The 13,033-nt window shown below is 46.6% G+C and overlaps 1 protein-coding gene across 3 annotated transcripts in view; it reads right to left on the bottom strand.

Moving 5' to 3' along the window:
- The window catches only part of TAF4B (TATA-box binding protein associated factor 4b), a 118,468-nt gene extending 111,834 nt beyond the window's left edge, over positions 1 to 6,634 (bottom strand). For all 3 annotated transcript variants that reach the window (XM_090039852.1, XM_090039853.1, XM_090039855.1), the window contains exon 1: positions 6,077 to 6,634. In XM_090039852.1, coding sequence (XP_089895978.1) covers positions 6,077 to 6,395 — 319 coding nt within the window. In that variant the 5' untranslated portion in view covers positions 6,396 to 6,634. The remainder of the gene's footprint in view (positions 1 to 6,076) is intronic.
- Positions 6,635 to 13,033: the final 6,399 nt, after the last annotated feature.

Genomic DNA, 13,033 nt, shown 5'->3' with positions numbered 1-13,033 from the left:
ACCTGAATCTAAGGGCTACCAATAGAATAAGAGCCATTCTGAAAGATGATAAACTGAACGTCAGTAAAAGTCTTCCCTCCCCCCGCAGTCTTCAACTACTTCCTTCCACAACAACTAACACTTGTACAGCATTTATTACCACAATTTTTCTAATAAATTGAGCAAGTTTCAAAACCAAGGTAACCACCGACATGGCAAAGAAGATTCTCTGCCAGTTCTGGCCAGGTGGCACAAAGGGAGCAGAAGCCAAAAACTAGCATTAGACCCCTGCAACTTCTTCCCCCAAGCCATTGGTGCAAGAGGCACATGAAGGGGCAAGGTGAGGGGGTGGAGAAGAGGGAGGGTCTAGACTCCTGCCATAGTGCTCCAACTACGCACATGGATGCCAACACATAAAGCTACCTCCAAGAAGTTTAACAGAGCCATAGCTAGCGGTCAGTTCTCCTCTTTACCCTTTTTGCTTGGATTCCTGATGGTGGTATAGGAAGAAGAGTACCACCCTTTCTGAAGCACTCATCAGCTCTGGCAGAGAGAGTGAAGTTCCAATGTTGCTCTCCACCCTGGCTCCCAGACTTCTGTAGAAGGCAGCCAGGGCACCAGATGTAAAGTGGTGGTAAATGAGCAAGGCAGCTAGACAATATTAGACAATTTAGACATCAGGAGGCACTACTTCACTGTCAAGGCAGCTAGGATCGGGAACCAACTTCCAAACAAAGCAGTGCTGGCTCCTACCCTGGGGGCCTTTAAGACAAAGCTTGACAATCACCTTGCTGGGGTCATTTGACCCCAGTACTTTCCTGCAATGGCAGGGGGTCGGACTTGATGATCTGCTCAGGTCCCTTCCGACCCTACTAACTATGAAACCCCCAGAACTATTTCCCTGCCTGGCAGAGGCAAAGAGAACTCACAAGCAGCTGGAGTTTGAGACTGAAAGAAGTTCACATCACCCATGCTTTAGAATAAGCAACAAGGCATAGCACTTCCAGTTCTTCCCAACAGCAAATGGGTCCATCCATTCAAGTGCTTCACTTCAAGAGTCACTGGGATCACATTTTGAATTTATGCATTCTCTTTCATAAACAGCTGTCTCCACCAATAGAGCCACAGGATGAACACCACTACTTTAAAGCTAAGTATGTTCTCGGTTTTCCCTCTGCCACCTGCTATTGCTTATTTTCAATTTCAAAATTGTTTCCAGTTTAAGTGCCAATGAATTTACTCAACCATGAGTATAATGGATTGTTATAGTTAACAAAGTAGGAATTAATCAAAAAAAATTCACACCGTGGAACATAAGAAAGAACACTAAAGCCTTCTCAAAAGGAGGAGTCCCTTTTTAAAGGGACCAAACTAATCAAGTGTGTAGTACTCAGCGATGTTTCCACATGGGCATTTTGGTTAACACTGCACACCAGTAACATTGTAGGAAACTTCATGCATTTAAGAGAAGTTGTGACCCTTGAAATATTGGTACTTTTACACTCCAGTCTGAAAGCTAGCTCGGCTTCAGCTTTTAGTATGCCAGGCCCAAGTAGACTTACCTGATGCAATGGAAGTGTAATACTGGATTCGAGACATCCACTTACTGTCACATATGTAAATGCAATACTAGGTTCAGTAGTTTGCCTTCAAACTGGAAGCTAGGAAAGACAGCCTTGTGCAAAGCCATGTTTCCAGTTCGCAAGTTTTATACATAGAAAAGTGATGAACTTACATCGTGCCACATGAAAATTCCCAAACTATAGCAGTAACTAATATCAATATACAGATATGTTTAAAGAACATGGTTATGTCAAATTATTTCAAAAGGACCATAATAAAGACTTGACTTCTGCAAATATCTTTTTTTTTTTTTTAAATGTAATATTTCTACCAACGTAAAAGGTTTCATTCTGGCTATAAGTTGGCAACAATTCAAACATGTCCTTGATGTGGTCCCAGCCCAGACATTGCAGCATTGTGTTAATGCTCAGGAACCAGAAAGTGAAACTCACCAATCAAAAGAGACTAATTCTGTAAGCTTGACAAGGTTTGATTATGAAGCACACTTGCATATAAAAGAATATATACCAAGTGTACCTCAGAATTTTGGATCTGTTCAGAAAGTTAGGAATGTAGACTAATACTACAGGAAATGTCATACTGGGTCAAACTATTCATCTGCCTAGACTAATATCTGTAACAAATCCTTCCAAAAGCCTTGATATGACCTATTTAAACCAGTATTATTTACACTGGTTTTGTGTAACAATTTAAAAATTACCCTGGGATCTCGAATGGACAGACGACCAGCATTGCTGGGGCAGTTGTATGGAGTAGGTTCCATTACAGTACTCTACTAGGTGGCAGAAGAGGAGGTACAATAAATAACCTTGAGGAAAGAGTGCCCCCCCAAGGAAAAACAGATACACTGCATGTGCACTAATGCAGTTTACATCAGTGTTGTTTTACCTCATTTTTCACTAGAATAATTCAACATCAGATTTGATGCAAATTATATCAATACAGACATGTGAACCCTACATTTAAGTAAATAAACATGGATGCAGAGATTGAGAATTTATGCCAGTGTAAGCATGCGTCCAGGACCCAAGGAAGAAACTGTACTTACAGGGGCAATCTGGAAACAACTGAAAATAGCAAATGTGTCTTTAAGACCTTCACGGTGCAAGTTAAAAAAAAAAGTCACCAACAAAACTATGACTGCTTATAAATCCCTTCTAGCCCAAAGAAGTGTCTAATCCCAAACTCTTAAGGTCTCTATAGTGATAGTGAATTCCAGGACATAAAAAGATAATGGATAAGAAGTCCTCTATGACCTTAAGAACAAAATCGGGACTCACAAGAGTAACTCAGCAGTTTCCTGCCTTTACTGGCCAAGTGGAAAAATAACACTGCATAAGTAACGTGCTGGGGCAGCACCAGATTTGCTCTCCCTGACAAACTCAATTTTAATTCTTTTTTTCCTGTAGTCACAGGCAATGTCCAAAGGCCTCAAAGGTTAAGTAATGCCTGCAAGGTATTCAGGGGCTACCACTGAAGACTCATATTTGACATTCAGAAAAAGGAGCAAAACTAACTAGCTTATTCCATGTTTTGTATGCCCCAAGTTATCACCATTTGTGTCTCCCATCTCAACTGGAAGTCCCACTCTTTCTTCATAGTTTTTTTAGGCAATCATTTTTTTTGCATGCCTCCAAATCTCTCTTATTTTTGACATATGCCTTTTGGGACAAGGACACTAAAGCTAAATGCAAGTATGTCAGGTACAAACATAAAAGAAAAAAAGACAACAAAAACAACAACCATCACCACCACCACATTACACCTCCTACTATTTTGTTTCACTATCACTGCACAATGACCTGTCCACGGCAGCATCCAGGTTCTTCTTCCAGAAATTAGCCTATTTCTCAGTTAATCTACAACTGCAAAGCACACCTGTAGCATATGTTGCATCTTCCAATACAAAGCGACTTGACAGCCATCAGTACTGGAGTTATCTGCCATCATGCTGGCCATTCACCCATCTTTGTTAGATTGCTCTGAAATGTCAAAGCTTTTTAAAAATCCAGACTAAATTTATTCTCTCATGTGCAAATACTACTGCTTGTTGGTAACCATCCTTTCTGCATATTTGATTAAAATTAAAAGTGGCCTATGCAAGCACTTGTGCACCCCATTGTGTTCTCCAAGCACCTAAGCCATTAATGATTTAACTCTAAACAAATTTGTAAGGTAGTTTTCTGTAACCTTATTTTACAAAAAACCTTAGAGAAGTGCCTTGCCCAAGGTACTATACAAATCCTGTGGTATATCTGGGTGCATCTGCATATGCAATTAAGGAAGAGAAAAAACTCTGGCACAGTTCACACAGGAGTCAACTACTCCCGGCACAACATCTACACCAGGGGCAGGCAATTATTTCAGGACACTTACTGAGTTTTGGCAAGCCACTGAGGGCAGCATGACAGGCAGCCAGGGGCAGATGACTATTAATTTTCAAAATTTTTTTTTTTTTTTTTAGGGGCACTGCAGGCCAGATAGAATGGCCTGGCAGGGCCCATGTGGCCCACATACCACATTTTGCCCATCCCTGATATACACATATGCTCAAGACTGCAGCACTTTGACCTGGGTCAGAGAAACCCTAGGCTGGCAGGGAGCCTGGGGGGAGCCTGGGGCGTGAGTCAGCTTGGGCTCCAGGTGACAGTAGAAGGGGTGGTTGGGTCACAAGGGTGCTCAAGTGTGGAGCTGGGCAGCAGGCAGCCGCTGCACTGCAGCGCCCTCGTGCCCCAACCAGCCCCTATCACCATCTACACATGCATTTCAGCGCATGCAAGCACTCCATTGTAAGAGTACGGTCCTTGACAGTACTCTCTTATGGCGGAGTTAATTTATTGCGTCCTAATACCAACACACGTGTAAATGGTGATGCTTTACTAAGAAGCTTATTAGTCTACCCGACAATAAAGCACACGTGTAGATGTGCCCTCTGATACCCAGTTCAGTACCTTAACCTTGAGGTTTATCTTTCCTCAACCTATATGAAGGAGATTCAACATTCAGCTTATAAACAAGAACAAAGTTTATAATTCACTCTTACTTTGTTTCAGTTATCTTGGTCTCTTGGCTGACTCTTGTCCATAATGGTACTTTCCCTCCCCAAAAGACTACTGATTTAAAAAAAAAAGTTTATTTTGATTTAGCCTGAATCCACAGGTAAACCAACTTCTCCCTATGCTTGAAGAACTTTTGAGTTCAGAAAGGCACAATTCATTGAAAATGGAAATCTGATATGTCCCTATTATCAAAAGGCGGCACCCAAAAAACACTAAACAGGAGAGTATAGTAATAATTATTTTTAGTAGGTGTTTAATTAGTTTCCTTGGCACTGAAGTACAGCTTGCTAGTCACCAGTGCCAAGAACCACCATCCCACCCCACCCCCTGTATCTTTCGGGAAGCATATTTGCTACTCTCCAGATCCCTGCTGTAACAGCAGATTTAGAGACAACACGCTTTTTCTACTGACAGCTCTTGCTACATTCTTATGAACTCTTCATCCTTATGAACTCCCACATGCATACCACCCAGTCCTAGTGACTTTTTCCTCTTTAGATTTATTGATTTGTTCCAGCACCCGACACCTCATCCCTGCCAATCCCTCATTTTTATTACCTGAAAAACCTAGCAAAAACAGAATGAAGCACAAAAAATTTCTATATTAATCACTAATAGCCAGGAAGTTTAAGTGGTATTGCCCACACAGACATAGCCATGCTCAGGCTCGAAACCGCTACACATATTGCCCCAGCCTTTCATCAGTCTAAACGTTGCTACAGCCTGTGACACCAAGGGTCAGAAGCCAGCCCTTGCAAACTGGATGTCAAGTCTTTGACTATCAGACGTGGTAGTTTGATTTCTATGGAGCCAAGTGTCTGAATCCCCTGAACAACCAGGATATATTGATGCACCTGTTCCTAGCACTCCTACCACCAACCTTGGAAGGGCTGTGGAATCCCCTGAGGTCTTACCCAAGCAAGAAGCTTGCCACCCCTCATCAAGCAGCCCAGCAACCTCACTTGAAATGAAAGCAGTGGTATAATCATATTACCATTCAGGGCAGCAGGACATCACACACAGTCCAGACCCGAATCTGCGAGGTCTGGAATGCAGCCTCCTAACTGGGAGGGAATTTTGACTCTGTCCCCTGAGAACGTCAAACTTGTGAGAGCAAGTCACACCTGCGGTATTACTGCCCGTTCCTTTCACCTTGCCTTTGCAACTCCGGTAGCTAGGCCTTCAAAGTGACATCCTTCTTCGGAAGAAAGTTGGGGGGGGGGGGGGAAGAGACTGCAAACTTGGGAACTATCTGCACTCCAGAGAAAGCTAAGGGCATCAACATGGCTTTTAACTGCAGCGAAGTTTCCTGGCAGCCAGCAGGCACTGGAGCTCCAGGCAGCTCAGCAGGACCACCAGCCATGGAGGGTGCCCAGGGTGCAAGGCGAAGGGTCCCGAGCAGTGCCTTGGCACTGCCACCTCCCCGCACCCCCACGAGAGCATGGGAGACTCACCTGGCGGGATCTGGAAGTTGGCGGGGAGCTGGATGGTGGGGGTCTGCGGGGCTTTGGGCGCCACGACCTGCGCGGGGGGCAGCTTGGGGCCGGCGGCGGCCGGCACAGCGGCCACCAGCGCGCCCGCCGGCACCAGGCGGGGCTGCGGGGAAGCGGCGGGTACGGCGCTGCCGGGACCCGGGGCGGCCGCGTCGCTCGGGGCCCCCGCCGGGCCACCCAGGGGAGCCGCGCCGGGGGCGAGCTGCGAGCACGGCCCCCCGCTCGCAGCGGCCGCCGGCTCCGGGGCGCCCGCGGGCATGACCCGCACCGAGGTGCTCATGGAGGAGGAGGAGAGAGGCGGCGCGGCGGGCAGCGCTGGAGCTGCCAAAGCACATGGGCATCCATGCCCTGCCGGCTCCGCGGCGGCGCACACGTGGGGCCTGCCCGGCCTCCCGTCAGCAGCGGGCGAGCGTCATGCTCCTGCGGCAGCGCCCTGCCCCCTCGCCGAGCCTGTAGCGCGCCTACCCCCAGCGCCGCCGGCGTGGGGCTACCCCTGCCATGTTTATGTGGCCACGCGGCCCCCGGGCGCACGCGCTGAGGCTAAGGGGCCGCGGCCGGGCTTTCCCGGCGCTCTCCGCCTTCCCATTGGCTGCGCCAACAATCCGGGGCGGTGCTTTGTAGCGTCACAGAGGGCCGCGTTCCACGTGCCCTCTCCCGCCTCACACCGGGCAGGACGCTGAGGGGGAGGGAAAGTTAGTGAAGCTTTATGCCTCTCTGGAGGGGGAGGTGAGTTGTAGGTCAAACCACTGGGTTTCCAAGAGGAATGCAAAACTCTAAAAAACTCTTGGTTCTTTTATTAAACCAACTAGAAAATAGCAAGAAAATGATGCATGCTTTCGGGTGCACACACCCTTCTTGAGGCTGAGGGGAAAATCCGAGATGGTAGAAGTCCACTTAGATAGAAAATAAATATCATTTGGGTTTCAAGGAATTCAGTGTTGGCTCAGATCAAGTCTAGGGAGCATCTGAAGTCCCAGATGTAAGAGTCTGGAGTATCTGGGGGCACCAGATACTCCCGGGCTTGGGCCTACACCTAGGATGCCTGCCAATGGGTTTGGGAGCATGTGAAGTCTCAGGGTGAGAGCCTGGGATGGAGGACGTTCACTGGTTGTAGCACCATATGTGGTGTTTAGAACGATTGAGGTCTGCCTGCTCAATCATTACGGTTTTTGGAATGACTGAGCTCTGCTCAGTTGAGATGATTTGGAACTGATTTGGCTGATTTGACCTGGAACACTAAATAAATCCTTAAAAAAAAAAAAAAAAAAAAAAAAAAATCAACATTTGTTTTTCTGACAAAGGCTCAGAAGCGAAGAGAAGCCTGGTCAGGCCTATTCATTAAAAATGTTTACCAGCAGACTCTCTCTGTCTGAAAAAGGGTGTTTGTACTCAATAGATTGCAAAGAACAATTTTTCCAACTATTTAGTTGGTCTAATAAAAGGTATCACATCTACCCAAAGAACCTTGTCAGCCTGTGTCCTTAGGCCAACACAGCTACACCCAACAACCATTAAAACCTGCTCCTCTGGCAGTGCTAGGGTTAGCCCTGCAACAAGTTAACCATTGCTTAGCCAAGCTGCATCTGTTAGAGCCCACAAGATATGTGGTAATTGAGAAGATTCATTGTGTTCCAGGCCTGGGCTCAACACTGAAAATGACCCTGTAACAGTTGTGCTATGCCTTCTTGCTTACCTCTGCCTGTTTTCAGAGTCAAAGTAAGTTTCCACAGGTGTTACCATTGTATTTCCTCTGCTGTATTATGCTTCTGATGCAGCACCTGTCCCCTAGCTCCTAGAACAGGGCTGGCAAGCTCACTTGGCCCCAGAGGCCAGATCAATGGTGCCTGGGCTAATGCAGTGCATGTGACACTCATCTAGCCAATCCAGGACACCAGCTCAGCTGGGTGCCATGGGCACCGCAGCCCGGGACCTGGCCCGCATGTGGCACAAAGCTGGCTAATGCAACATACGGGTCAATGGAACAACATCAAGGGCCATATTATGGGGCTCCATGGGCTGGATCTGTCCCAGGGGCTGTATGTTTGACACCACGGTCCTAAAAGAAACAGGTGATATTAGTAAAATTTAGCAACAAAAAAAAGAGTATTTGCAAAGATGTAACCAATATCCTGAGGCCAACATGAATTCTGTACCTATTCTGAACTTGTTGCAGGATGAGAGTTAGAACTGGAAATTCAGCCTGTGTTTGATGAGACTGAGAAGGGGGAAAAAAGTTTGAAATTATAGAAAGAGAAAAAACTTCTCTTCCCTTGTAAATGAAGCATATTTCTTTTAAGTGAAAAACAAACAATAGATTTTTTACAAATTCGTTTTCAAAGTGGAAGTATGATTTCTCAACCTCAATTTCTCCAGCCTCTTTAATAGAAAGGATACTATTATGAGGCATGTTCATCACTAATTCTATTGAGAGTAGTAACAATAAGTTCACAGATAAATTTCTGCAGCCTTAGAGCCTAATCCTGTGAACTTTTATGCACTTACCTGTCTTTATACACAAGCTCAGTGAGACTGAATATACGTTACATGTTAATCATATCTGGCAGTGATTGTAGAATCAAGGCCTACTGTACACAACAGAGAAAACTGATGGTAAGTGTAGTGTCCCTAAATGTCCAAAGTAAATTAGTGCAGAAAAGTGTTTTTCTTCTTTTATGGCAGTCCCGGGTGCTTACTTTAACTATGGTAAGTACCACTTTTTCAGAAAGAAGCGTGTTCAATTTTCAAACAGAATCTCTTATGTATGAAAAGATGTTGAGGGCTCTTTTATTTAAACTCCACCCCCCCCCCGAAAAATGCAAGAATTAAAAGAGGATACAAACCCCACAAAGACACCACAACTAACCATTTGTCTGGCAAGGCCTCCGTTAGCATCAACAAAAATCCTATTGCTTGCAAAATAAAGAAAATACAAAACATGAACTGAATGCATAAGATGATGTAGTACTGTTTTCCGTGTGTGGAGATAGACAGCTCCTTAACCCAGCTACTACTAGATTTGCCAAGTTGCACTAGGATGAAATCTGAATAGTCCTTTCAGTTTTCACTGTTTCTATTCAGTGCCTTGCTCAATTTCACTCTACTGCCAGGTAGGAAGGCTATAACCAGCAGCAGAGGCACTGGTGGAGCTAATCACTCTAGGAGAGGACTCAACAGGTATACATACTGCAATTGAAAGTTTGAGTGAAGCATGTGTAAGCATAATCATCTTAGCTTTCATCTAGCTAACACCAATAAAGCAGCAGTTGTATGGACTAACATGGGCTAACAATCCAAGTAGATACATGCACTCCCCAGCTCTCTTCAGCAGTCTGCATTACAGTTCATGTTGTAACATTTCTACTGCCAATTCACTTTGTAAAGCTAGCAACAGTATGCCTACTCAAGTTAAATTCACATGTTCCGCTGCAGTGTAGACATACCCACAAAGACAGGGTAGATAAGAATAGAGTAGCAGACTCCATTAGAGAAGCTAGAAGACTGGAGGAGAAAATAGTGTAAAACATCCCACAAGCAGGGCAATTTGGGGTATTTTAGGAGGATTAAGAAGCAGTTTTCTTTCTCTCAGCAACCAGAAGAATATTTATCAGACTCCTAATGATAACTGAAAGGAGAGGCAAAAAAATGAAAAAACATTGACCTTATGCTCTCCTCTTCCAGCAGTTTAGGGGAGAGCTGGATTTGGCTTGTCACACCTGGACATTGTCTCTCAGACTTGAGAACACTCAATTTTAATATCAGTTCTGGCTAAAATTAATCCTCCGACTACTAGCTATTTGGTAAAATTTCCATCACCCATATGTGAATGAACAGAAGTGAAAGTATAATGTTGAAAAGGCAGGTAGAAACAGTAAGGTGAAGCAGAGAGAGAAGAGTATGTGCTAAGTTTGTGAGAGAGAATTATTTAATAGAATAAGTAAAGAACAGAATGTAGTGAAAGAAATGTGAGAGGGAGTAAAAATAACAGACAAAATGACACTTAAGACACTACAACACACAACATTAAAATAGTGAATACAGCTCATAAGGGAAAGAAGGTAACAAAGCATGAAGTTATTAAAAAATCCAGTAGAATTGATTGTAATTGTAACATTGTCACAGAGCATCCTGCAAAAAATAGGAAAGTATTATTGTTTTAAATTACTTGGATCCATGCTCACTTTGGACTCCACATGAGTACCTTGTACCTACCAGAGAAACTAATGAGCCAACCAGCAGACCAAATTCACTGAATCTGTCATAGAGCCACTGACAACTAGGCTGTGTGTCACCACACATCTTTCAAGCTGTTGGCTTGACACTTTGAATTATGCAGCAAAACATCAAGGGTTTGTTGACAGACAACCACAGTATACCTACCTGTCAACATAACATTAATATCATCTGGTTACAAGCTACAGTGAAGGTTAGGAGGCTTGGAGATGTCAAGAGAGCGGATTTGACCTGCTATTCACCTTTGCCCAAGTATAGTTGTGGCAGTGTGGCAGGACGGTCCCTAGGGGTGCTGTGACCTCCCCTGGCGCCTTTGCCTACCGTGCCGAGTCTGGGTCCTGAACACACATGTCCCACCACGTCTTTGATCTTATATTATCAATGGGAGGCTGCCTTCTTGCCCCCCTTGGCATGGGGCTAGTCTTGCTATACCACAATTCCGGGGCTACTCCCTGTGCCGGCCCTCGCCGGCCTGTCTCTGTGACTGTTCTAAGTAGCCCACGCTGTCCTTTCGGGCTTCCTAGCAGACTTGCCCTTCTCTCCGGGGCCTTCCACTGGGCTTGCCCCCTTCCGGGGCTTCCCCCTCACAGGCAGTGCCCTACTGGGCCTGCCCAATGTCCAATATACGCACCCTCTCCCAGGGCCTGCTCCAATATACTCATGCCTCACGTGCTCCCCTGCCCGCACTGGGGCCCTTGCTCACACTCCTCTGCCCGTACTCGGGCCTGCGCTTATGCTCCTCGTGCTCCCCTGCCCGTACTCGGGGCCTTCTATGCTCGTGCTTCTCGCACTTCTGCCACCCACACTGAGGCCTATGCTTGTGCTCTCGCGCTCCCCTGCCCGCACTCGGGCCTTCTATGCCCATGTTGCGCGCCTGCCCACACTGGGGCCTATGTTCATGCCTCTGCCCCCTCTGGGGCCTCCTATGCCCGACTTAGGCTTCCCAGAATTGGGGCTCAGGTGGCCTCAGCCTCACCTAGCCCCCCAGACCCATTTTCTCCAGTCTATGCCCCACTGGCACTCTTCCCAGTTGGGGTTCGTCCCGAATCACCCCCCCCACTGGGGGGCTCATCTTGATATCACCCCTGCTGGGCTGGGGTCCCGAGATACCCCACTAGCTCAGACCCACCTGCCTGGGCCCACTGGGCTTCTGCCTACGCTGAGCTCTTCCTGAAGCTGCCCACACTGGGCTGGGGTCGGGACACCCCCACAACATGGCACGCTCTGTGGTGCTAGGAACTCCCCCTCTACTGGGGAGCTCCCTTGAGGCCTCCTCCACCCCTACAGCCTCGCCCAGTCCTCCGGTCTAATACCAAACAGAAACACAAGGCCCCTAGGCCATAACACAAATCTTAGGCCAACCTGGCTATCCTTCTCTCATCCCTGTCAGGGTCCTCTCCACCCTGTATCCACACACTGCTGCACAACCCCACCCTGCTTGCTCTAGCAGAGCTCTTAGTCCTTAGGTTGCCAGAGGGGAACCAGCTCTGGCCTTAGCCTCCTCTGTTTATAAAGGCCAGGCCCTGCCCCCTGGTGGTCAGCTGACCCAATTAATTGCTTTGGCAACTCACAGCTGTGCTGCCCTATTGAGTGGCAGCTAAGCCTATATCACCATTATCAGTAGCAGGTTCCTTAGTGCCCTGCTACGCACCATTATTTAGTAGCAGGCACCTTGGTGTCCTGCTACAGGCTGTTATGTTTTTTCTGGTATCATAGTGTGGCAGAGCACATTTGGGGTGCTCGCCTTGTGGCAGGGGCTGCAGTAGGCTGGGGCAGAGCCCAGCAGGGAAGGCAGCCAAGCAGAGCCCCCAAATCTCATTCTAAGGGGGGGGGGTGGCAGAGCACCTTTGGGGTGCTTGCCACTTGAGGGCTTTCACAGGCTCCAAGGGGAGCCTGCTTTGGAGCAGCAGCTGGGGAAACCTTCCCCTGGTACCATTTAAAGGGGGGAGGTGTGTGGTAGAGCACTGTGGGTGCCTGCCACTTTAAAACCAGAGCCAAGCAGCCAGCAGGTGCTTGATTGAGGCAGCCATTTTAGATTCCTGGCCACCTATATAAATAGCTCAGTCCCCTGCTGGATTGGAAGGCAGTAATGTCATCTGGCTGCAAGGCTCCATAATATCTTAATTAATTAAGAACAAGGCATGGCAGGCAAGTCAGGTGGGGGGCGTGCCCAAAGGCAAGTGAGGAACCTAGCACTGTGGCTCGGCGGGGGGTCCCCATTGCCACACATAGATGATACCATGCTGTCATCAACTTATGCATACTTGTAAGATAGAGGTCTTTAAATCACAGACATATATGAGCTATTCCAAATTAGCACCAGAAGATAAGCCCTGCCGGATCTGGGTCAACCAGCCATTTACACAGACACATGATAGTCATCTGGCTGTCTAGGGCTATTCAGAATGAAATACAAATGGAGAGAAACAGGAGAGAACATACAGAAGTGATGTTGCTTTCATCCATGCTGACAGTCAACACACTCCAATTCATTTGGCCAATGGACACACAATTATCTACTTGAGCTAGACAACTCCAGCTGAAGATACTAGATAACTTTTCACCTAGCTGACACAGACTATCACTTATCCATACTGGCCTTAAACTTCTGGTCAATGCATATGCTAGATAGATTCCTTTAAATCACAGGAAAGGAATTTTTTTTTTCACTTTGGCTAGTTTAGTTCC

The sequence above is a fragment of the Crocodylus siamensis genome, chromosome 3, assembly GCF_052110815.1.
Source record: "Crocodylus siamensis isolate JL-2025a chromosome 3, ASM5211081v1, whole genome shotgun sequence".
In the NCBI taxonomy this organism is placed as follows: Eukaryota; Metazoa; Chordata; order Crocodylia; family Crocodylidae; genus Crocodylus; species Crocodylus siamensis.
The sequence above is the reverse complement of the archived record's forward strand: the minus strand, read 5'-3'. Positions and strand labels throughout refer to the sequence as shown.